The following is a 27,240-nucleotide window of genomic DNA, read 5'->3' as shown; positions in this document are numbered from 1 at the left end:
CAGCAGACACAAGATCTATTCCTCTTGAGCAGGAATGGGAGAAAGCATAGGGGCAAATTCACTAAAGGGTGAATTTTTGCCTGAGAAGGCTTCACCACACTTCATGTCACTACATCAGGTGCAAATTCACTACCACTATGCTAATTCACTAAAATGTGAAGTTGCGTCTCTGCAGCCAAACGCTGGCGAAGTTTCGTCAGCACAAGCATTTCATAGCAAACTTTCGCTAACATTTGTTTCTGCCTATTGAAACTTCATTTGTACACTTAAGCTTAGGTCGATTTGAAAAGGGCGGGTACATATAGACGTCGTTATTAGTGATGTTGGTGCAAATGCTTGAAGTTGCTGCGTATTATTACAAATGCCCAAGGAAGCAAAATAAAGACAAAAGGGATCCTCTAATGCCCTAGACATGAGCCCACCCTAAAACAAATGTGGCATGTCCCTCAAATGGTTAAAAAAATGTTCAAACTAAAATTTTTAATAGTTACAACTTTTAAAGACAATCCCGCTTTAAAATATGAAAAAACGCAAGTTTTTTTATTATTTTTATCACTCTTCGGAATACAGGATATGATGTCACTGACATAAGATTGAGGAGGATGTAGCTTCATCTGATCAGTTCGCCAGGTCTTAGCTGGCAAAGGAAACTCTGGCGAAAGAGGTAATGTTATGTAAAATTTGTACTTTAGTGAATTTGCAGAGTAACAATAGTTTGCCTAAGCAAAAATTTGCCTGGTGATAGGGCGCAAAACTTCATTAATGATGTACTCTTTTGCTAGCGAATTGTCCTCTACAGCTGTTATTAAATTGGTGGTATTTCTGGCGAATTATCACTAACGATGGCCACTTTGCCCTTTAGTAAAACTTCCCCAAAAAAGTTTGTGATTTAGGGAACAGATTACAGAGGTCAGTAAATGAGCTGAGGAAGTAGGAGAAAGCAAACAAGAGAATATGGGAAAAGTAGTGGATGGGAGGGTTGAAGGAACAATAGCTTAGAAGCCTGAGAACTTGGATAACACGTGAAAGCATAAAGGTGCTGAATGCCGGGGAAGACAATACAGGCTTTGAGTATTGAGGGTGGTGGAAGGTTGGGTGAGGGAAGCAAGGGGTGATCCCATGGACATCATGAAATAAGTGGTGGAAGGGGAAGAGAACATGAAAGTTCATGGAGCAGTGGGAGAAAGCATAATTAGAAAGGAGTTATAAACAGGGTGAAGTGGTTATACTTGGTGGAGATGTCATATTTTCTCAAAGCTGTTGTCCAAGCAATAAAAAGGATTGTGCTTACTGAGTGAAATGCTATTCGTGCCTAATATGACCTGCATAGAAGTTCTCTCTGGGCTTACAGTATATCAGAACCTCCTTAAAGGGAGTCTGTCATGATTTTTATTATATATTCTTTTTTATTTCTAAATTACACTGTTTTCACTGCAAATAATTCACTCTACAATATAAAATGTAATTCCTGAACCTGTAAGTGTTTTAGTTGTAATATTGGTGTGTAAGCAGCCATTTCAAGTCATTTTGCCTGGTGATGTGCTTTCAGAAAGAGCCAGCACTTTAGAATGGAACTGCTTTCTGGCAAGCTGTTGTTTCTCCTACTGAATGTAACTGAATGTGTCACAGCGGGACCTGGATTTTACTATTGAGTGCTGTTCTTAGATCTACCAGGCAGCTGTTATCTTTGTTAGTGAGCTGCTATCAGGTTACCTTCCCACTGTTCTGTTTTTAGGCTGCTGGGGGAGGGAGGGGATGATATCAACTTGCAGTACAGCAGTAAAGAGTGACTGAAGTTTATCAGAGCACAAGCCACATGACTGGGGGCAGCTGGGAAACTGACAATACTGCATGTCTAGCCCCATGTCAGATTTCAAAATTAAATATAGAATAATCTGTTTGCTCTTTTGAGAAACAGATTTAAGTACAGAAGTCTGCTGGAGCAGTACTATTAACTGATGCATTTTGGAAAAAAAAATTCCCAGGACAGTATCCCTTTAAAATGTATTTGTACATTTGTGGATTTGCAAGACCAAGAGACCATGTGATTAAAACACAACGTATACCTGATATATCTGCAAATGGGTTTAGATGAGTTTGCTATTTCCTGGCAGGTAAGGGGAACATTTATTGCACTGGAGGAGCATTTATGCTGCATATGTATGAGGAATTGTAGTAAATAATGGGGCCGTTGCAATTTAAAGTGGATACTGATGAGTGAAAAAAATGACAGATGAAAGAGGGAAGCAAAAATGTGTTCTCTTGGGAATCTTTTATTTCCACAGGTTTTTTGCAGTTTAAAGATAATAAATAATAAAATCAAGGTGATGTCTTAAGTTAACGAGTGAGAAGAATGAAACAAGTCTTACGACTGAAGATTAAATAAAGTGTAAAAGCTTGCAGTGCAAATAACATTCTTTTAGTGTTATGTTGACAGCAAAGAATCAAAACTTTGAATATATTACTGTGGTTGGCTCAGTATGAGTGACTGAAGCTTGGAAGCACAGGAAGCCGTCTCGTGCAGAGTTCATTTTATCATACTGAAAGAAAAGATGGAATTCCAATTTTCTGCGCACTATACCATTAGAACTATGGAAAAATGTTGAGAAAATGGAAAGCAAGCAGTTTTGACCTGAGAATTACAGAGTAGGAGCATCAAGGTAATTCAGTTGTCACGTTTTACAAATTGATGTGCAGCTGTGTGCAGACACATCATTTATAAGATATAATTATTTTGATCTTAAACTATCTTTTGAAGCATGCCACAAATGAGTCATTCTATGAAAAGCAATGCAAATGAATTTATTTGCTTTGTTTTTAGATTATATTTTTATTTTGGCAGGGGTTTATTTTCATGTTAATGTTGCACTGGTATCTTAGCACGAGTGACATTGCCTTACTGTATGAACTGCACAGTGGAAGTGCCGTGATTGGGATTTCTCTCTAAAAGCCGCAAAACTGAAAGGTGAAATACTTATTAGAGGTGAAGATAATATCTGTACATATTCCTGATATTAGTTTTGGCTCCATTCTATCACATTCTATATAGTCAGAAATGACTTTAGTGGTATGGAAATAATCAAAACAAACAAAACAAAAATTGTAAACTTTGTGGAATTCCATTCAGGAAAACAGTACAAAAATAAAATGATTACAGCATACAACATTAAAGGAGAAGGAAAACTCCAAGACAGTTTATTGCCAACATATTAGCCATAATAGTGCAAGCTAGAACACTATATTTATTCTGCAGAATGCTTTACCGTACCTGAGTAAACAGTTCTAGACATTGTCTCCGTTTGTTTAGGATAGAAGCTGCCATATAACCTTGGTGTGACATCACTTCCTGCCTGAGTCTCTCCCTGCTCACTTACAGCTCTGAGTTCAGATTACAGCAGGGATGGGAGGTATGGAGGGGGAGAGGAGCAAACTGAGCATGCTCAAGCCCTGCCCTGGAGGTTTCCGCTGAAAACAGGAAGTCTGATACAGAAGCCCATGTCTACACAATAGAAGGAAAGAAATGTGGTGTTTCTTTTGATAGATGACTCAGAGCAGCATTACTTTGAGTGTTTACTGGTGTATTTATATAGACCTTTCTGATAAAGCTTAATTCATTTTAGCCTTTCCTTCTCCTTTAATGAATCTCTATTAATATTCATAGAACAAAAGGCAACACAAAATGGGAAGTTAAACATTACACACTATTGAAGTCGTATGGTCCCTGGCTTTATTCTGAGGTCAAAAACAATCCTAAGAGGCAGTGGGTTAAATTACTGTACTGTAGTTCTTTCCCAGAGCATTCCAAAGCCAAGTGAACAAACCAAATTGATGTTCATGTTGTGGGATCAAGGGCCACACTATCTCTTTGTAGCAAAGCTCTAGAAGAGTTTGGTACTGATAATACTCCTGATAATACTGACAATAATGTGTGTGTGTTAATGTGATAGGGGCCTTAGTTTGTAAACTTCACTGGGGCAGGGACTGATGTGAATGATGTATAATAAAGAACTGCAGAAGTACAAAGGAAAAAAGAGACAAAGGAATAATTGTATGCACTGGGCATTTATTTTTTATTAACAACTTTTATTACACTCCCCATCAGGAGCCAAATGTTAACTTGTAATGGAGATTATTGGTGGTTAGTTATTGTATAGGCAGAATCGATTTTTTGTGCTGTTTGTTCAATTACACTTTCTAGCAGTAAATGCAGAACTGGATATGATCATACCGTTTAATGAATTTCAAATGTAAGTGTTAAATCACTTGGTAATTGTTCTTTTTATTTTCATGTTTAAACTTCATTAAAATGTAAGTTGAAAAAAGAAAAATCACCAGGGTTGCTTTCAGCAAATGAATTCAATTATTGTGGAACTGCCACAGAACATTTCAGTTAATGGATGCAATTATTATCTATTCCATAGGCTGGTAACCTGTGGCTCTCCAGTGTTTGTTGAAGTACCGGGATTCTGGTAGTTGTAGTTCAGTATCAAATGGGCAGCTATGGGAGTGAAGATATCTGATTTTATCTGCAAAATATTTAACACACTCTGCTGTGATGGCAGGCTTCATTAATACTTCTAAGAGGGGCATGTATGACTTAAGTCATCTTAAGGCCTGTGGTTAGTTGAATGGACTTGATGGACAGCTGCTGTCTATTTTCCACCCTATTTAACTATGTAACATTCCAATTAATGTGTAAATGGAACACGAATGCATGATTTATATGCTATAACAGTAGTTTCCATTTTTTATTACACCTAAACATCCTCCTTCCAAAATGACTGGTGATCACTCCAAAGATATAATCAAATACGAAAATAGCAGGCAGCTAAATCTGAGCACATTTGTTAGGCATCTCCAGCCAAGAGTTTATCAAATTTGAGGCATTCGAAATAACATACTACACCTAATAGTAGGCACCGAATCCAGGATTTGGTTTGGAATTCGGCCAGGATTCGGCCTTTTTAAGCAGGATTTGGATTCTGCCGAATCCATATGGCCGGCTGAACCGAATCCGAATCCTAATTTACATATGCAAATTAGGGACAGGGAGGGAAATTGCGTGACTTTTTGTCACAAAACAAGGAAGTAAAACATTTTCCCCTTCCCATCCCTAATTTGCATATGCAAATTAGGATTTGGATTCGGTTCGTTATTTGGCCGAATCTTTCGCAAAGGATTTGGGGGTTTGGCCGAAACCAAAATAGTGTATTTGGTACATCCCTACCTAATAGCCTATAGATTTTCCCAGAGGCCGGTTTTTGCAACCAACAAGTTGATCAGTATCTTCCTACAAGGTGCCAGTGTCATGAGCCAAGCCTAGATGCAGGAAGTGTTGTATGCTTCCAAATTTTAGGCCATTGCACCACAAAGCAAACTAGATGAGATTTTGGTTGAGACAGGTTATAGGCAGAACAGGTAGTAAGCCGTACTCGGACACCATACTTGTACAGCAATATTAATGACTGTGGACTTTTCTCTTAAAGAAAATGTTGAATTTTTAATGTAGCTTTGAATAAAAAATTTTGAATGTTACTTTTTGTGATTTTTTTGGGATCCTTTGAGTTTCTATAAGACCATGTTTTTTGTTGTTCATAGATGTCCACTCCCTTAGCTGAGGGTCTGGGGCTGGAGCACATGGACCATGATTTCCACTCCTGAGTGTCTCTATAATTGGTACTTTATTTGCATATTGATTTTTTGTGCGTGTGACTTTTCTCTAAGCCCTCAATTGCCCTTCCTCCTAATCATATAAAGTATTAACATTTAGGAAGCAAGTAAAACAGACAAGTCTATGAGCTACTGGGAAGATTCTGCAAGCTGTGTGTCAGCAACTGTTGAAGTACTACTTAATAAGGCCTTTTGGCTGATGCAGAGGTCTATTAAGTTCATTAATCTCTAACAGTACAAACTCTCCTCAGCAACCTATGTTTTCTTGATAATGTCATATGGAAATTGAAATATATCGCAAAATGGCAGCTATCAGGTGATGCAAAGCTGATTAAGGAAATTTGGATGGGTTCTTGTGATTAATTGCAAAGTAGGTGTTTTAGGAAGCATGATTAGTGGTAACCTTTACAAACTCTTTCCGCATCAATACTCCTGTAACAAATCAGCCAAGTCTTATTTTAGTAAATGAGTGAGCTAATAAAAACAACAGTGATTATAAGTTTTTACTTTTTTACTGCCAAGTTCCACAGACAGAAAATATCCAAATAATGTGTATTTGTGTAAATAATGTGTATTTTGTGTATATAATATATGTAAATCGCAAATAATATATTACCAACAACACCCAATAATACCTAAAGACTGGGGGCTGGAGCTTACAATTGTGCAGATTATGTTGTCCTTTTAATGTAGCTTTGCTCCATAGTGTATAGGTTGTATTTTGGCCACATGGACTCATTCTATATGTATTTATTATATTTGGGTGTATATATCACAAAATAATTTAACAGCCTGGAGGCCCAGTTTGGTGTTAGCCCTTTAGGAGTCCATCTGTGGTCATACAGTATGGTACAAATAGTAAATCCTGCAGACTTATTGGTACCACATTGACAGTTTTACAAAAGACAATGCTAATAAATATTTTATATATGTTATCAATAAAATATGCAAGTTAAGGGAGAACCAAACGCTAGCCATGAATATAGTTAAAAAAAGCCATATTTTATATACTAAAGTTATTGAATCAGCCTAAAGTTTCAGCTTCAGCAGCAATGATCCAGGACTTCAAACTTGTCACAGGTGGTCCCTATCTTGGAAAGTGTCTGTGAAGCTAAAGGGATACTGTCATGGGAAAAAATGTTTTTTTCAAAATGAATCAGTTCATAGTGCTGCTCCAGCAGAATTATGCACTAAAATCCATTTCTCAAAAGAGCAAACAGATTTTTTTATATTCAATTTTGAAATCTGGCATGGGGCTAGACATATTGTCAATTTCCCAGCTGCCCAAAGTCATGTGACTTGTGCTCTGATAAACTTCAATCACTCTTTACTGCTGTACTGGAAGTTAGAGTGATATCACCCCCTCCCCTTTTCCCCCCAGCAGCCAAACAAAAGAACAATGGGAAGGTAACCAGATAGCAGCTTCCTAACACAAGATAACAGCTGCCTGGTAGATCTAAGAACAACACTCAATAGTAAAAACCCATGTCCCACTGAGACACATTAAGTTACATTGAGAAGGAAAAACAGCAGCCTGCCAGAAAGCATTTCTCTCCTAAAGTGCAGGCACAAGTCAAATGACTGGGGGCAGCTGGGAAATTGACAAAATGTCTTTTGAGAAATGGATTTCAGTGCAGAAGTCTGCTGGAGTAGCACTATTAACTGAGGTGTTTTAAAAAAAACATGTTTTCCGATGACAGGATCCCTTACGCTTAATTTATCTGTAATATAAGGTGATTATTGAATTCTGATGCACTGGTTTCTGAGCTGACATGTAGCAATTATCTGTATTAATTACTAATCAGTCTTATATTGTGACATTTATATTCTGTGTGTACTATTTGAGTCAGTCCCTAAGCTCAATAACTGACAGCAGCACAGAGCATGTGCAGTGAATCAGCAGAAAAGAAGATGGGGAGCTACTGGGGCATCTCTGGAGGCACAGATCTTCCCTGCTAAAAAGCAATGGTTGCTTTTGGCTGGTACAGAAGCCCAAAACATAATGAACAACATTTCTAGCCTACTTCTTTAGTTAGGCTTTAGTTCTCCTTTAATTTCACTCTGTGCAATTATATACATACTGTTCAAGCTTCAATAACTCACTGTACATTACAGATTCTGTGCTTGGGATGCAATGCGAGAGTCATGTTCTATGGCAGCGCACTAGCATCTGGCCTGAACAACTCATTGTGTAATTGAGTAAAACATGCTTGTATAACTCACAATAAGAACCAATACCACTAGTTGAAACCTACTTAGAGGTAGAGTTGAAAATGGGCATTTAGAGTTGAATGTGCAGCTTATACATAACTGTATTGAAAACCTTTTGAATCTAAACATGAACACATTTTTTGTAAATTATATTGGAATAACCTTTTCGCATTGCCAGCATACCGCTGCTTTACAAAAACACAGGTAAGAAATGAGGAAAGATGAATGGGAAAGCAAGGGTAGGTGTCGGCAAATTGAATATTAATTCATTCATATTTATCTATAGTACTTAGGGTCGATGACTCATTAAGTATATTTAACCAGGAGGATTGGAAAGTGTACTAGTCAATCAGCAGGAGATTGATCTCTGAAATAATAAAGGAAAATAAATGTTGAACAAAAATGGCCATAAGATCTAATTTAATTTTGAATCAGGATACGGTAAACTTCCTATTTATATAATTACTGGTTTTCATTTCACTGTAGATCAGAAACTGACGCTGATATTTCTGTCTGCATTAGTATGGATTGTGGATATGATGCATTTGTAACAAGCCTTGGAGTCTTGTATGTGTCTTATGGGAACAGAGACACCAATTCAATAAAAAATAGCAAAATTATAGAAAATGTAAAATATTGCTTTATCAGGCTTTTAGCTAATGTTTCACAAATGTCTAGGGCATTGATCCCCAACCAGTAGCTCATGAGCAACATGTTGCTCTCTAACCCATAGATGTTGCTCCCAGTGGCCTCAAAGCACTGCTTATTTTTGAATTTGTTGCTTGGAGACAAGTTTTAGTTGCATAAAAATCAGGTGTACTGCCAAACAGAGCCTCAATGTAGGTTGACAATCTACATAGAGGCTACTAAATGGCAAATCACAGCCCATATTTGGCAACTCAAGTACATTTTTCATGCTAGTGTTGCTCCTCAACTCCTTTTACTTCTGAATGTTGCTCTCGGGATCTAAAGGTTGGGGAACCCTGGTCTAGGGTAAAAGACAAGCCTTCACCCCAAATCTCACCCCAATTAACATTTAAGCTAGGCTTCAGTGTGTATGTAGCAAATAGATATCCCCAAAACTCACTCTAACTGACCTTCAAGCTGAGCTTCTCAATGTATACACTTAGGGAAGTGCTATCAAAATCCAAGTAACTTTATACATTTTTCTTTTCAAGGGTCTCTTTTCTTGAATTACTTTTGTAGTTTATGAATTCTTGATTAGTCCATTGCCAGATATTTTGGATTACAGAAATGTTGGTGTGTTGCATAGATAGAATTAGCCTCTGCACCTCTGAGCTCCAGACTGTTTTGGACAAGGACATGCCACATAGCCCTATAATTCCTTATGACAGCATGAAATACCTCAAAGTGGACAATGTGCTGGAGTACAATACAAACTGAAGCAGTTATCAGGCAACAGGGTGAGCATAGCAGAGTACAAAGGTGTCTCCTACAAATCACCAACATTTTGATAACACCTGAGACTAGATACAGGGCTAGGCAGAGCAACAGGAGTGTCAAACAAGTCTAACAAACAAGATACAAACATAGGTCAATGGTAATTAGTTCAAATAAAGCCATGCTTCAAGCAGAAGGTTAAGGCAAGCAGCTTGTAGACAAAATCATAAATATGGGCAAGGTCAAGAACAAAAACATGTGCATATATCTATGAGGTAAATATGAAAGTGCAGCATTCTGGTTCTATAATAGTATTTCATGATTATTATTTTCAATATAAACTACAACGAAAAAAGGAGACTATTCAATAAACTGCATTGACTGGTAGGGATAAATATGAAATTAAGCAATTTCAATTTCAAAGGCAATAAATGTTGTTGGTAAACATAATTGTATAGTTTCTTTTAATGGTAAGGAAGGACTAAATCAGAAACATAGTAACTACCACAGCATCCAGAAAACGTTTGCAGTAATATGTGCCGTTTTCATGTACTTAAGGTTACTTCTTCATATTTTGTAAAGTCAGCACATTGATTGAAAGGTTAGGAGTTAATGGATCAAGCAGAAACAAGCTTATATCAGTGTATGTGGCTCCAAAGGTACTTGTTAACGTGAAGAAAAGTATATGTGAAGTACATAAAAGGGAGAATAGCAGCTGATGCTATAATAACTAGTAAGGCAGGAGATGCTGTTCCCCAATATATATATGGATGGTACCCCGATGTACTAGTGCTAATAGTTTGTGAACTTTGGGCACAATAGCTGCATTAATGAAGCTTCCAATAAAACATGCAGATCCAATTAATTGGTTCTAGATAACTAGGAAGCCCTCTGTGTACGGGAACCTGTATTTTTCCCTTTACATAAATGGCATTATTTTGTGAAAATTTGTATATTTTGGCCGTGATTTACTTTTTTGATTTATGGTTTATTTGGCTTTGAGTCAGGTAGGTTTACAAATATCTTGTCAGGAAAAAAACTTAATTCTGTTTAGCTGAGCTAGAATCACCTATGAGATTGAGCTTTTAATTTCATTATTTGCTTTCTCTTTCATTTTATAACAATTTGTATTTGTTTTTTTGGAGAGAACAGCGTATTGTGGCAGGGATCTCTAAAGCTGGTTAGCCACAGGCTCTTAAACATGAACTTATGGGAGAAAAGCAGCAGATTCCATAATGACAGGAAATGCTGTTTCCTAATATTTAGTTGGGTGGTACCCCAATGTATTAGTGCTAATCGTTTGCGGAGCCCCAAATAATTCACTCAATGCTAAACTGAAAATGGAACCTACTGAACTCCTTGTGCTAAGAGGCATTTGATATTTCAGGCGACATCTGTTTTTATTTGACAAGTAAATAAAAGTTTGGTAATAACAGCAACTTTTTGTTTGCAGTATATTGAGCTGAAGATCATTCCATGTAGGATAAATATATTTTCATTGAGATATGATATTTTAGTGCAATTACATGAGCATTGCTTACATCCTCTGACAGAACAGCTAGAGGCTGTGCGACTGTGACAAGGATGTCTACATTTATTTCTAAACTTCAGCAAAACTTTATGAATAAACCCTCAAAATATAAGGCTAGATTTTATATGAAGAATTTTCAGTTTGCTGAAAAAATGGACAATAAATAACTGTGTGACCATATTCAATACTCTAATAGTGACAGGTGGTTGGTTAAACCTGTTATTATTGAAAAAAAATTGTAGTTTATTTTTCTTAATGGTAATTTAACCATTCTCTTAAAATGCACCTCTTTAGGAAAATCTGCCCTCATCTATCTATTCTTTCTTCATGATACAATATAAACCACTACCTCCTCCTTAAAGGAGAAGGAAAGTCTGTTTGCACTTGGAGGGTGCCAAATGTTAGGCACCCCCAAATGATTGTATTGACCTGAAACTCCGGGCCGTTGCTCCTATCGGCAGAAAACTGCACCCGGCCTGGGGTTATACCAGTGAGCACCAGGGAGAGATCTTCTTCCTGCTTCCTCTTTCTTTGCACAGTTGCACATGTGCAGTAGAACAAAAAGCCAAACCTTAACTAAAAAGTTGGCTTTGTGGTGCTCACTGGAAAAACCCCGGACCGGTGCAGTTTTCTGCTGATAGGAGCACCAGCCTGGGGTTTCAGGTAAGTCAATACAATCACTTGGTGGTGCCTAACATTTGGCACCCCCAAGTGCAAACAGACTTTCCTTCTCCTTTAAGTACAATAACCAATGAAGCCACTTGTATCTAATCAGTATGTATTGCTGGATATAACCTTCTATTAAAGAACTCTGGGGCTCATTTATCTGCACAGTGAATATATTTGTGCACATATTTATATAGATGGGTAAGAGTGGTATATTTCATGTGCAAACATAATTGCAATTTCTAAATTTTTTAAAATATCAAAACAAAAAAATTTAGTATATATAACACATGCAAAAAAATGACTTTCCAATATACCTGAGACAGATTCAAGGGGTCATATTCTTAGCCCTGGGGAAGAAGTGCAAGATAACTATGGGACAAAAGAACATAGTAATCACTCATTCAGGAAGCACATCTTTCTGGCTCTGACTATGCTCTGCGCTGCACATCAAATAAAAAATTTGGCATGCTATGCAGAATGCAAGATCAGAAGACAGAAGTCAACTTACCCCCTGGGCTATGGCAAGTGGAAAAGACAGGGCACTGTTGGGCCTGTATCCATCACCATTTCTAAGTTGCAGAAAATAGGGAGAGTTGAAATAATGGTGGTAGCTATAGGTCAATGTGCTCTAAAATGGAGTGCAGAGACCTGCGATAATCCCTTAAAGGCAGCATGTAAAACTTTTTTATTGCACTCTTCACACTGCCTTCCTAATGGTAAATGACCCCCGCAGTGCTTTTATACATTTCATAATTGGACTATTCCAAATCATTATGGGTTAAAGCCTGCTTCTACTCTTTTTATAATATTTTACTTGAATATATTCCGCTGGTCCACTACGCGGATATCTTACGTTAGGTGGTCCTTATTTAAAGGCATAGTAACCACAAAATTCCATTTTAATTCCATTATTTGCTAGTATCACAATCAAACAGTAAATGGTGTCACAACTAACGAGTCACAACTGTATACTCCTGTTTAAACCAATTTGTCAGAAAATGAGCAATAAAATACTGAAAATTGCATTAGGGCATAATACACAAGGTAAGGAACCATGTGCAGGAGACTGCTGCTCCAGATCAGGAGGGGAAAAGTTTAAAGTAAAATTGATTACCCCAAAAAAAGTAAAATTGATTACCCCAACTCTTACATTAACAAGAAAACTTCTACCTTTACTTTGAAAATGCCACAACATTTAACTTCTTTTGAAAAGCACTTGCTGAGTTTGTTAAATAGAAGCCATACAATACATGTGTTTCTTTAATGGATCTACCTGAACTATACAAAGGCTTGCTGTGGTTATCTGCCCTGTAGGGGTTTGGCGGTTTCACCTTACCACATCAATCAGTTATAAATCAGTGCTCTTTTGCTTTCACAATATTGATCTGCTTATTTTAAAGCAGCTGTCTGAATTGTAAAGTCTATTGAGCTGTGATGCATACAGTTCAGGGAAACAATAAATGTTTATGTGATATGGTGGCATATATGGAATTTTAAGCTTATATATATATATATATATATATATATATATATATATATATATATATATATATATATATATATATATATATATATATATATATATATATATATATATATATATATATCTTCAAGGTATATATATACAGTGCTACGCAATATGTTGGCGCTATATAAATACATGTTAATTATATATATATATATATATATATATATATATATATGTTAATTATATATATATATATATATATATATATATATATATATATATATATATATATATATATATATATATATATATATATATATATATATATATATATATATATATATATATATATATATATATATAGGAAATTGTCAACAGCAACAATAATCTTGTATTGCAGAATCTCTAACCAGCATTCCAATGCCCTACACATGCTAACCTAATCTGAAAGTGTATATTAGTAATAGTAAATAAGACCATGCACTACAAATGGTGACTACATCTACTGTTATGTGCTTAGTGCGCTCAACAAATGTCAATATTTCTCCTCTTTTTCTTTAATTAACACTAACATTTTGGAATGCTAAGGCAACTGATTTTTCATGGGCTTGACCTTTGAAACAGCAGTTTGTCAAGTGTCTGTAGACATTATAGGAAATATAATTCTTGCTATTGGAGGAAAGTAAATTGGTTGATGGAATCAGAAAGTTTAAATCTATTTTTCTGCTTTGGTTTACACTACTAAAGAAACAAAGAGTGAAGGATCATTTTTAATAGACCTAATAAATAATGTTAAGTGATTAGTTGAGTTCTGCCTCCCCCCCAAGTTCAAGCCATGTACAAGCACAACAGGACTGTCTCAATAAAAAATTGTGAAATTAAGCTTGAGGGCTTAAAAATATCGCATTGTGCTTAGCACTGTGCCAATATTTTTTCACTCTTTGTAAGTGAAGTAAGATCACTGCAGAAATTAACAATAAGCATTAACCACAGACATACCAGCATGAAACTGCCAATGAGTATATTAACCCCAGAAATGAACAATGAGCATTTTAATCTTAGACATGTCAGTAATGAGCATATTAACCCCACACAAACCAGTAAGCTCACTGCTGAAAATAAATAGAATGATAGCATTACCTCATGTACTCAAACAGAATTCCACCATGCTATGGCCATCTTTAACCTTCCAAAGCAGAGAAATATTACTGGTCCCACAGTAGGGGGTCTGCACATTCCTTGTGTGTTACCCTTCCTTACTACCTACTGTTGTATCTCAAAGCTTCTTGGCTCATCCTGTGCCTTAAACCACACATCCTCTTATCTACCTTCCAAATGTCAGGCTGCTCAACTACTACATCTTCTTTGCCCCTGTGGTGTTTATACAAATGGCCTGTAGATGTCACTGTGCCCAGACTTATACTGTGCATACTTCCTGGTAGCTTAAAAAGTGAAAGTGAAAGTTACTGTTGTGTAATGCCTGCATGAGCCTGCTAATAAAGCACTGTTATACTCTCCTCATCCTCGGCTACCCAAAACATAACAGCCCCCATGTCTCCTCCTGTTCCATAGTCCTCCCCATTTCTTGGATACCACACTCTCAGTATCCTCTTGCCCCCATCTTTCCAGAGGAAGTCTCTCAGTCTCCTCTTGCCTTACTTTGTTGTACTTTTTGTTGTACTTGGCTAGAGAATTGGTTGAAGGATAGATTACAAAAAGTGGGGATAAAAAGAGCATTATCTAACTGGATCAGTGTTATTAGTGGAGCGGCTTAGTGTTCAGGACGCCCCCATAGTCTAAAACAGCAATTTGGCAGGTTTAAGGTGGCGAGTAGTCGAGTTTGAATTTTAAAGGGCCAGTGCATGATAAATTACGAAATACAAATAACATTTTTTTAAAAAAAACTCGAATCGAATTTTAACTATCCTTAGTCGAATTACACTAAAATAAACTCAATATTTAATAATCACATTTTTAAATTCAAAATTCGAATTTGAAATTCGAATTTTCACTTCAACCCCTGATAAATCTGCCCCAAGGGTATTATAAGTACTGTCTCTGTTTTTGCCTGGGGCCTGATGTGCACCTTCTGGCAGTCCCTTGTCAGCCACCACCCCTGTGGCTGCTTGGCCATCAGTCTGTTGCTTGTTTATGGCAGGAGGGACCACCATACAGCAGATCACATGCAGAGTGTGTTTTGTGCTATGTAGTTTGTCAGGTGGGGTGGATTCCCCATCTGTACAGACGGTAATCTCTGCTGAGACGTGTAACAGAGGAAGCCTCACAAAAAGGATGATATACTACAGGACAGAAAACACATCAATCTATATCTAAATGTAAAATGTAATAGAATCTCAAAATGATAAAAATAGTAAAAAATCAAAAACAGTATCAAAAATTAAATAACCAAAAGTAAACCAGTCATTAACAAGTTTGATTTGGCCCAAATGAATTTTCCAGGCACAGGGATCAAGATGGTTTTATTATGGTTGACACATACATTTAGTTACTTTAAGATAAAAACAGAATGGTAGGTTATTCCTGTGGCATTTCACACTAATCTCATCTGTAAATGTACATATATTAATGTATTACTTTGTGAAATATCAGTTGTTTGAAGAAATGGAGTAGTGTTTGTTTTTAATTGACTGTTTGGGTATCTGAAAGGTATTTTAGTTTCAGTTTTGTGTGACAAGTTATATCTCATCAAGGCAGATGTTAATTGTAGGGTGTTTGTGTACCATGTAAATTGCACCTTTATAGCTTATGTAAAGCAGAAGTGTATATAGCAATAAGTACCTTTAGAATACTGTTTGGATGGAGACAATTTTGCAATTTTGCTCTCTTAAATGTGCTCTCAAGTCACAGGTAATCAGCTGCAAGCAACATACAGTACAGCTGTCAATCAGTTGGTATCTCAGACTGATTGGTTAGGAATGTGCTGAATAACAGCTGGATAGTTCCACATTACATACTACTGAAGATCAGTAATAATGCTATGGTGTTGCTATGATTGGACTTTATTGATATTTATGAGAAGATAATTAAGGTTTATATGGTTCATTATTGAACTAAAGCACATATTTTAGGTAGGAGAATATAATGAGTGAAGATAAGTGGAGCAGATCTGTGAAAACTATTGCAATATTCAGTAATTCAGTTACCAATCTCCTGTGACAGGACATCGGTTGAGTATGTTATTCATACATAGTATTTTAATATCTGCGATTTCACCTTGTAGAAAGCAGCCTCCTTTAATATAAAGTGCACACATGAGACATATATTTATTACCAACTTACCCGATGTACTGAAATTTGGCTTGCATCATTTCTATAATGTTTATTGAATGAACTCTTTGCTATCCTGCCTCTAACCTGAAATATAAATTGCCTTGTGCATGCTATGGCCAGGAACCCTAGCAGCTAGAAGGCAGATCGATTGTGAGGATCGGTTTTAATTCAAATTCTTTTCTCTAGTGTCTACCTATTGCTAATCATTCCATTCATACTGTCTTATATTCATATGTTATTCAAACATATGTTTAGATGTAGGTCTTTGAGTTGACCAACCAGTTAATTTACTGAATTAGTTTAGGCAGCATTTGGGTCTAGGCAGTGTGGATTTTTCTATTTCTGAATGGGGAGATCAAAAGTCATTTATAGTTCTCTACATATGTTAAAGGTGAAAAAAAATCAGACAATTTACATTCACACCCAAAAGTGGACACAATGGATGATTTTGAACAAAGATATATTCTTCATATCTAAAAATTTAGTGCTGCTGCATTTGACATTTGGTACATTCCCCTACTTTCACTAGGGAATTTTGACCTAACAGGTTCCTCGGATTTTAATGGAGACTATTGTCCCATATGCAATAATCCTAAAGTGATAATGATTGCAGAGATGACTGCTAATTCCATGTCATCAGGGATGTGTTGATCTAGTCTTGCTTGACTAAATTCAATTCTACAAGGCATTGCAAAGTGGAATATGACCTTAAAACATGCCAGACCTGTGTCATGATCTACCTATATATATATATATATCTTTGTGACCTTTTTTTTCAGTTTATTGCTGGCATTATTGTAAAATTTAATTTTAAAGAGCTTATGTGCACTAATGTAAGGTCCTAGAGCGACTAGACTAGAATCAGACTAGACTAGGTTAATACTACCCATGAACTATTGTTTATACTCATCTAGCCTTAAAGCAATTGCTAAGGAAAATTAGGCATCAACAGCAAGTTAATGTAATCATGGAAGAACTCAATAAATTGTCTCAAATTACCCCTTTTGTGTTGCTGCCTTCAAGGGCCCAGTAAAGCATTCACTGTTATGGGGGAAGTTGACCACACAATTTTACACTGTAGTACCTGCACATACACCAACATATATGAGACCAATATTTTGAATCATTCTGGTTACTTTATTGTTAGACCTCATTGTCACAATGGATATTGTTTTTCTTGTATAACTTTAATTGAGTAAGCAAAACACATATTGTAATGTCTAGCGTTTGTAGTTTATCCTCTAACCTTATGCTTTTTATTTGATCAATTTCAGAACTACGGCCTGGAGACTGAAAACCTAAGGACTCTCTCCCATAAGCTTAATGCCTCTGCCAAAAACCTGCAGAATTTTATAACAGGTAGAAGGAGGAGTGGACATTATGATGGAAGAGCCTCCAGGCGATTGCCAAATGACTTTCTTACCTCTGTTGTTGATCTGATTGGTGCTGCCAAGAATTTGTTAGCGTGGTTGGATAGGTAATACGATTTTTTAACCTTAACCAATGTGTTGTGTGTTATCTTTATGTGTCTCACCTTTGTTGAAATCTCTTGGCAGGTCAGAGGAATTCATTGGTAAGCAAGGTAGCTGACTTCCAATAAAGTTGTGAATACATTAATCCAATTATGTGGCCAAATCTAGTTACATTACAATTCACACATGTTGTTTAATCCCTGCATTTATACAAATGCATGCAATAAGGGTATTTTAAAATCTCTCATCCTAACCTTTGATTCAGCACAACCTTAAATATTTGGGAAATATTGTAGAAATACACTATGAAGGATACACAGTCATTAAATGACACTCTAAATTTAATTCAAACTAGAAACTTTTTTAACATCAACTAAGCTAGAAATCAAACTTATGATTAGAAGCCTGTTTAAGTAACTTGCGGGGGAATGTAATAAAAATTGCTAACGGAAAAACTATTCGCAATGCGAAACGTTATGACTTTGCGCGAACAAATTTTGCTTTGTGCGAATTTAATATAGCTTTTGCGAGCCCGGAAACTGTTTAGCGACCACTTCCGACAGTGAAAGACCGTTTGCGAATTTTATAGTTTGCGCCAATGCGCAGTCAATGTAATAAAACTTCTTACTAAAAAAGTCGTTATGTTTGCTCCAAAAGGTTACGACACCTTCAAGCACTCCTTATGAGTGCGCAATTAAAATTCGCAATGCGCAATTAAAATTCGCAATGGAATAACAGTTTAAGGAACAATATTACATTGCGAGATGTGGATTTTTAGTCTTATTGGTGCGAATTGTTTTGCTCTTTGCAACTTTTATTACATTCCCCTGATAGAGAACTTTATTTATATACCATTGGTTTCAGAATTGGATATTTGCATGTGGATATTTTTGGTAAATTTAGCTGTAATGCATCTATATATACTGTATTTTTGCATCAGAATGACATTTTTAAAAAGTCACAGTAATAACAAATCAGATCTGTAAAAGCAAATACATTGCATTACTATACTATATTTTGTGAATAATTGCCTTAATATGTCTATGGGTCCACATGCTTGATTTAGAATTTAATAGTATTACCATTATACATCATACCTCCCAACTGTCCCTTTTTCAGAGGGACAGTCCCTCTTTTGACAGCTCAACCCGCAGTCCCTCATTTGTACTGGAAAGTCCCTCTTTTTTCTGCACTGAACAGCCAGAAAAAGAAACAAAGTTTCTCACTTAATTGGCTTTTAGCAGAGAGCCCAGAACAGCTAACAGCTGCAAATAAGATACTTTCATAACCTGACAAATTTTGTAAAACAAACATGGTAATTAGGGGTGTGGCCACAGAAAGGGGTGTGGTCAAAAATTGCTGTGCTACGTGTGGAAAAAAAATTTTTGTCCCTCTTTTTACTTCCAAAATGTTGGGAGGTATAATACATCATGGAACACTCTTGTAAAGTCGCATATCCTTCTTATATGCAACAGTAACATTCTAGCAGATATATACATATATAGATAGATGATAGATAGATAGATAGATAGATAGATAGATAGATAGATAGATAGATAGATAGATAGATGATAGATAGATAGATGATAGATAGATAGATAGATAGATAGATAGATAGATAGATAGATAGATAGATAGATAGATAGATAATATAAACTAAATTCATTCCAAACATGTTGCAAGCTTCATCAGAAAGAAATTTGAATTACAACTGCTGACTTTCCATTGACTGATACATTACAATTAAAAAGAATAATTGAGCATTAGAGCATTAACACACAGTATATTTGTATATATTCATTTAATTGTTTAGATGCTAGTGTGGCTAAGCTGCAGGGGGTTACTCTGACCTGGTTCAATCCAATCTAATTAAACTCATGTTCAAAGCACACAAATTCCCTTCCAGGGACTCTGTAGATTAGAAAAAGACAGGATAATTATTGTCATGTACAGTTAATTTTCTGGGGAACATGAAAGAAGGAAAAAACAACCAAAAAATTAATTATGTCCATTGCAAAACAGTTTGGGATGCAACGCTAACACAAAGAATTTAATGTTTTCCATTTTACTTGGTCTCTTAACTATAAAAATATGTTGGCCACAAAGATAAAGGCTGATGTACTGTTTGGTAACCGCATGCAGCTATGAAATGACAAATAGTGTACAGATGTACAAAAAGCATTGGGATTGACATGGAGTTAGCTTATATCATTACTACTAATAGTACAATGATGACAAATATCAGTTTTTTTCATATTGGTGGGGTTCAACTCTAAAAGCAATTGCCTTTCTGAACATACATTTATTGCAGTATCTACGATATCAGTTAAAGGTAATGTGAAATGTTTAGTTCTGTTGCGCAATGCCTCTTGTCTTTTATTGCCAAGATTTTAAAGATGCATATAGTGGGGGATCAAAGCCAATGTTCAGATTTCTTTTTTTTTACATTTGCATAAGGCAGAATGTTAACATGTGCTACATGTGTATGTACAGACAAGGTTATTGTTGAGTTTGTGTTATGGAAAAATGAGTAAATCCTTACTGCCTTGCATGGTACACAGCCAAGTAGTGGTATATTTAAATCCTAAACCTTTATGGGATTTGAAACTTATAGATGGGTAGATTTTTTCTTCCTTAGAGTAAATAGTAGAATATAAGAAGTGGTATCAGAGAGCTTTAAGAAGATGGAACACTGATTTCTGACCTTATGAAAATGGTATATAGGAAGTAGTATTATTTTGTCACCAGAAATGAGTTATGAATGAAACTTAAGGTTACAGTCTTTCTTGTTTATTCACAGGTCTCCGTTTGTAAGTGTAACGGAATATTCACTGCTAAAAAACAGCATTGTTCAACTGTGCCTGGAATTGACCACCATTGTGCAGCAGGTAAGCATTTTAATATGAAGACATGTTTGAGATTTTGACACGGAAGTGACAGTTAGGAATGTATTTTGCAGTAGTTGAACCTTTGGTTATCTTGGCAGTTGTTGGTATAAATTGTTGGGTTTGTGGCTTAGTGTTAAGGGTAGGACTTGAGTTGCAGTTAGGGCAGGAGTTATTTAGGCGCCATGGTTATACAAAAGTGTATGTATGCATAGCAGATATGTTAGAATTCAGTAAAGAACTTGGGAGGTTTGAGGACAAGAGTTACTTTATGGTAGGAGAAGGAAGTTTGTGCCACCAGGACCCCTCCTGCCATGAGGCAAGGTGAGAACGTTGCCTCAGGCGGCAGCGAGTTGCCAGTTACAAAGGGTGGCAAAAAGCCACCTCTTGTAACTTTAAGAGCCAAATTTGGCTCCACTAGTGCAAAGAGTGCTATTGCACTTATTGCACTTATTGTACTAGTGATGCTGCCCCCCTTTGACCCGCTCCAACACTGATTTTAAAGCACAGAGGCGGTGGGGAGGGGCAGCATCTGGGCTGCTGCACTAGAATCACCCCAGAATGCAACATGGATCACCATGGATATTATTAAGTGTGCAATGCTGTGTATGCATTTTATTTGACTGAGAAACACACGCTTGTAGGGGTTAATTCACTTGAGGATAGATGAAATGCATTAAAGAAGAAACTACTCATTAAAAATGTAATGCTAAAATAAATATGGCAGCTTCCTAATGTTTATTATTTCTTTAAAGGAAAATTATACCCCCAAAGTGAATACTTAAACAACAGGTTATATCATAATAAGTGGCATAATAAAGAATCTTACTTAACTGGAGTAAACACTTGAGTAAATATTGCCCTTTTACATATTTTCTTTTGAGCCTCCATTTTGTGATGGTCTGTGTGCTGCCTCAGAGATCACCTGACCAGAAATACTGCAGCTCTAACTGTAACAGGAAGAAGTGTGAAAGCAAAAGACAGAACTCTGTCTGTTAATTGACTCATGTGACCTAACGTGTATGGTTAACATAATAATTCTTAACAAGACAATTTTCTCTTTAGGATTACCCAATTACATATGAGCTGTTTTATGCACTATATTTTTATAAAGACCTACATTGTTTGTGGGTATAGTTAACTGAATGATAATCGACACCGTATATAATGTGCAAAAGAACAGTTCCATTCTCATGCTACAAATGAAAATGGCATGTTGTTGAATCACACAACATATTTCCATTGATTTTATACACAACCCATAACTGGCAATCACAATAAAACTGTTTAATAGGCAGCAGCTACATATCATTTTTTAATATAATACACGCTTTTTAATATAATTCCACACACACATTGGTTAAAACATGAGTTTAGTATAAATTAATAATGACTGAATAATATCACCAGCTTCTAATGCTTATTCCCCAGAACCGTTTTTATATAGATAAGTACTCTATTCATCTCATTTACTGATATTCCTGGTAGAATAATTAAAGTGTAGTTGAATCAATATGCTTCTCTGGCTCTTTGTATTGTTTTAGATGAGTATGATATTACAATTTACATGTACTGGACATCTACAGTAAAAACAGTGTGACAAGCTGCCTGTACACGTAATTTTGGGGGAAATTAGCTATGGAAGGCAGGTAAGCAGAGGATCAGGAGCATAGAGACAGGGGCACAGCATTTTCAGGCAAAAAAAAGACAGGTTTATTTAGGAAAACTCTTCCAACATAATGTCACTGGCATACAGGATCACAGTTCATTAACATGCATTCAAGACTTTTCCCCACACTGGGGTTCTCACCATACAGGTTGGCTTCCACACTCTGGAATATTAAGGCTTCTCAGTGAGCCCCTTTTAGGCTGGAACTACAATGTGTGTGTCCTTATGATCCGAATCGATGAGAGGAAGTGCAGGCGTCACTTCGGATGCGCCGGATCTAATGTAAGTAATACAAATATCGCATCTACAAACTGATTGCATCCGACAAGACATGATGCACGTTGCGTCTTCATCCGACAGTCGTGTCGTGTCGCATGCAATCAGTTTGTAGATGCGACTTATGTATTACTTACATGAAATTCTGTGCATCCGACGTGACTAATGTGCTTCCTCTCATTGCGTCGGATCAGAAGGACATGCACCGTGTAGTTACAGCCTTACTCTCCCCTCCTGGGATATCAGCTCACCAGCTTCCAGCATGGCTCACCTTCTGGCAGTGCTTCAATAACTTTAGACTCAATCATCTGGTCACGTCTCCCTCTGCTCCTTGCAGTGACAGGTAGCAACCCCTGCCCCTCTGGGAGCTCCTAACACAGACAGGTAACCTTCCTGTTCTGTGCTTTGAGAGACCTTCCTAACACTTAACTATGGTTAAATACTTTTCCACAGGACAGCCTTGCTATGGAAAGTGAGCTCCAACATGATCCACTGGAATGTATTGCCTGTTCCCCCTACACTATAGCTTCCAGGGCCAGTCCACACACACATTCTCTGTTTAGACACATCTTCCTTGCAGCTTTCATCTCCTACAGGGGAGAAATTAAAGGCAAACCACACCTTCTTTCCCTTCTATGGGATCATTATCATTCTACCACAACAGCATGTGATTGGAAATGGTGGTGTGTTTGTTATTCCTGGGGGAAGGAAGCTGCCTCCCATGCATATATCCTAATATGCAGGGAACTCATTTCCTTTGTAGATATGGCCTTATATGTTGCTGAGCAACAACTGAGTATAATAAGGGGAGGATAAAATAAAGTAAACATGGCATACATTTCTCCCCAAGGTAATGACATTTTGTCTCTTCACCGACTGAACTCTATAAAAAGATACATGTTGAATACAAAAAGATACGTTTGATGTCAAGGGATTAATTTGCTAATTTGGTGGAGAGTAGGTTTTCAAGGATGCTAGCATAATTGGACCTGCTGGAAACTGGCACAAACATTTCCACAAGGCTATTTTGTGTCAATGAAGAAATTAATTGCAACTGCCACAAAATAGATGAGCACCAGGCTGGCGCTCTACATTTTAGATTTTTTAGATTTCCAAAATTCATAATGCAGCTTGAGTGAAAATAGTTTTTATTAAGCCTCACAAAATAAAGTAAGATCATTGGAAAAATGAATCAGACTTTCTACATTTTTTACCTTGATACAGATGGCTTAGTTGCTATACAAGATGGCTCTTAAAGAGTTAAACTACATGTACTGAGACATCCACATCTGTTCTAAACCTTAGTGCTTATGGATTAATTTCTCAGATGGAGGGATTCTGTAAAAACAATGTTCACAGTGGTAGAGAACCAGTCAGAGGAATGAAGTAGGAAAAATCCTCACTGATGAAGGTATCAGGGGAGCATGAAAGCTTAGTATTTGCACTTCATGGACAACAATCTGTTAGATGTTTCCACAACATTCATTTTCTCTTTCCTACAATATTCAATTAGTGAGAGGTCGATTTTGCCTGCGGCGTGTTTTAGAATATATTCCACTTTAAAAGTGAATGCCTTTCCTAGCAGCTAACAGCACATTAACTCTTTATTGTCATTTTCTTTAAGCATCTTAGAAAATACCTGATTAAGACTAACATGAGTAACATGCTTTGCAATAAACTGAACTCAACAAAAGAATGCAGCAAAGCAAGAATATTATTATTATTATTAACATGTATTTTAAGAGTGCCAACATATTGCGCACTCTCAGTTGTTTTTAAGCATACTTTCATTATAAAGGGGATTATCAGTGTGCTGGTAATCTAGGCACAAGCCCTATTCATAGAATTTATGTTGATCAAGGGAGTGTGCTGCCCCTTTAAATGTTTAACATTGTGGTATAGCATGATGCTAACGACCTGGGTTGGCAAATACTTAAATAATTAAGTATATGTAAGAAAAGGCAAAAATTATAATTACACAAGATTAATTGAAAGATCAGGGGCTTTCCACTTTCACAGGACAGAGACTTTTGTTATAGTGGTCATTCACCTTAAAATTAACTTCTGAGGTCAGATTTATTGAAGGTTACATTGAAAATGTTTTTCAATCTTGAGAGCAAGTTGAAAGTTGATTTTCAACCATAGATTGAGTGGTTTCTTGCCCACATCATGCAGAGTTTTAAATGGAAATGTGGCTAGCACTCCACTTTCTGGAATCTCAGATTCATTTACCAATACAGTCTATTATTCTTGCAATGGGAGAAATACTGTAGGTAAGCCATAGATAATAAATACATGTCCTTTTTACACATACAAAAGCTGACTAGAAAAAGAATTTTTGAAAAAGAATTCTCAAATCGTGATAAATTAGCCCATTATATGGTGTAGACAACAGAAGTCTAAAAAAAATTGCAACTGATTTTTAATTTTAATAATTGCCATTCAAAATGATAATTTTATACAGCAAAGTAGGCAGCATACTAACTATAAAATCTTAACACTTTTGTGGCCTTCCCACAAATCCAGACCCAGCTTTCCAGATTTGCAAAGCTACATCTCATGTGCACAAGGATAAAATTGTTCACACAAAAGAATTTTCACATTAAGAAATTATTACATCCCCCCATTGAAATGTAAACTGTTAATTGACAGATTGGTATTAATTACTTCAGCAACCAAGAAGCAGGCTTGATATGGGAAATAAATAGTAGAGGGCCATAGCAGCTTGAAAGAAAGACACGCACTATAAAAAATAAAATAACAACACTGAAACCTCATAGTCAATCTGTTTGTGGTGGTGCCCATCCCAAGTAATACAAAAATATATGGGTTTCCTGCAAGTGATTTTTCTCTACCCTATCTTTTTCATGAGTTGTTTACTCGCTAGGATGAAGAATAACAAACCTGCCTTGATCACTGTATTTTGACTTGACTTTCTTCTTAATAAAGTGTTATATGGTTATAGATTAGAGGCAGGTCATACATGTGTTATTTTATGCATTTAAAAGTGGATATTCAAGAATGCCAGACCTGAAAACAGCGTATTATGTTATATATAGTGAATCCAGCTGTAAAGTTTGCATCAAGGTCAACTCTTGAAAGCATCATTTCTGTCAATGATCTAAAGAAAGGCAAACATCTGGCATGATTTTTCCATAGGCATAACCTTGCAGTTACCATATAAATATTAAGACTCATCAGCCATAAAATATGTTTTTTCTAGACTTCAGTATATGATGAACCAACTTTTCTCATCTGGAGGGAAATATGTTAAAGATGCTTAGATGTATCCCAATACCCCCTCCTGAACTGCTGTACCAAATGGTATTGTAAATTATTGATAAATAATAATTGATCATATTGAAGTTGCCATGCTTCAATAAAGAGCCACCTCCCCTAAAGGGAATCTGTGTATGAGTCCTTCCCTATGCCCACATCCTCAAATTTGCCTTCTATACCTCCATGGTCATGCCTTCACTTAACTATTAGTCGTGAGAACAGAATCCTAACACAAGAAATGAAATTATATTCCAATATCTTGTGACTCTAGGGGGGTTAATTATCAAGGTCCGAATTTATTTCAGTATTTCTAATATCCAACACCAAGCAACTCCGAATTCTGGAATGGACCTTCTTTATGGAGAAAAAACTTTGGAGCTTTCCCCAAAACTCCAAATTGTACAGAGATTTTTGCTCCGAATTCCCAAAATCATCGGATATCGGTACGGACATCAGCACAATACGAAGAAACAAGAGGCTTGCACACTAAACAAATTAAACTGGGGTCCTACCCCTGGTCTGTTTATTGCGTCACACGTCACATCAGCGCAAACACTGGGACCTTCCCCGTTGACTTATACAGGACCTCAAGAGCTTTTAGATGCCGGGGGTTCAGAGTTTTTAGACCATTGGACTTTAATAAATCTTGAATAATTCATAGTTTGTTTTTCTTTGGTCCGAAAACTACAAATTATTCGAGGTTTGAATATTCGGGGCTGAATAAATAACCCCCTATGAGTGCATAATGTAGATAATTGGTTGCCTTTAAATGATCTTGTGCATCATGATCATTCAGCCTTTATATTATCAGATTGAATTATTGCAAATTGACCATCCAGGTATGCAAATTCTTATTTTTATAATTATAATATTTATTTCTTTATAGCATCAACATATTCTGTAGTGTTTTACAGAGATATACCATACCCATCAGACCCTGCCCCAGTGGAGATTACAATCTAAGGTCCTATCACATTCATAATGCATATATTATGGTTGAGCCAATTAACCTGCTTTTATATCTTTAGAGTTTGATAGTAATTATGCACAAGACAGGAGAACAGGCAAACTCATTCCCGAATTGTTTTATTTTTAAACACAGTTAAAATTGAAGGAAAGAGGCCCAAGGACAGAAATCTAAGGTATAATAACAACTTGAAAATGCTTGAAAATGTTAACCTCTCAATAAACTTAAAGAATACTGTGCCCATATTTAGTCATCCTTGCATCCAGTACTGTCTCAAAGCCACCTTATGTAAGTGACGAGAATTAGGCCCAGCTGTTATTACAAATAAAAGGGGCTTCACAACTAGGTCAAGTTATTATGGATGACTTCAATTCTCCAGACATTGACTTGGGTAATGGGGTTGCCAAGTCAGAAAAAGTTAATCGGTTATATTACATGACAATGAATGAAC

At 36.4% G+C, this 27,240-nt stretch overlaps 1 protein-coding gene across 1 annotated transcript in view; it reads left to right on the top strand.

Annotated features, from left to right (window-relative positions):
• LOC108700149 (connector enhancer of kinase suppressor of ras 2) overlaps positions 1–27,240 on the top strand; it is a 298,982-nt gene that overhangs the window by 141,537 nt on the left and 130,205 nt on the right. Inside the window, exons 3-4 of the mRNA XM_041574976.1 lie at positions 17,516–17,718; positions 20,514–20,601. Of these exons, the coding sequence (XP_041430910.1) occupies positions 17,516–17,718; positions 20,514–20,601 (291 nt within the window). The remainder of the gene's footprint in view (positions 1–17,515; positions 17,719–20,513; positions 20,602–27,240) is intronic.

The sequence above is a fragment of the Xenopus laevis genome, chromosome 8S, assembly GCF_017654675.1.
Source record: "Xenopus laevis strain J_2021 chromosome 8S, Xenopus_laevis_v10.1, whole genome shotgun sequence".
NCBI lineage: Eukaryota > Metazoa > Chordata > Amphibia > Anura > Pipidae > Xenopus > Xenopus laevis.
This window is presented reverse-complemented; position numbering and strand designations above follow the sequence as displayed.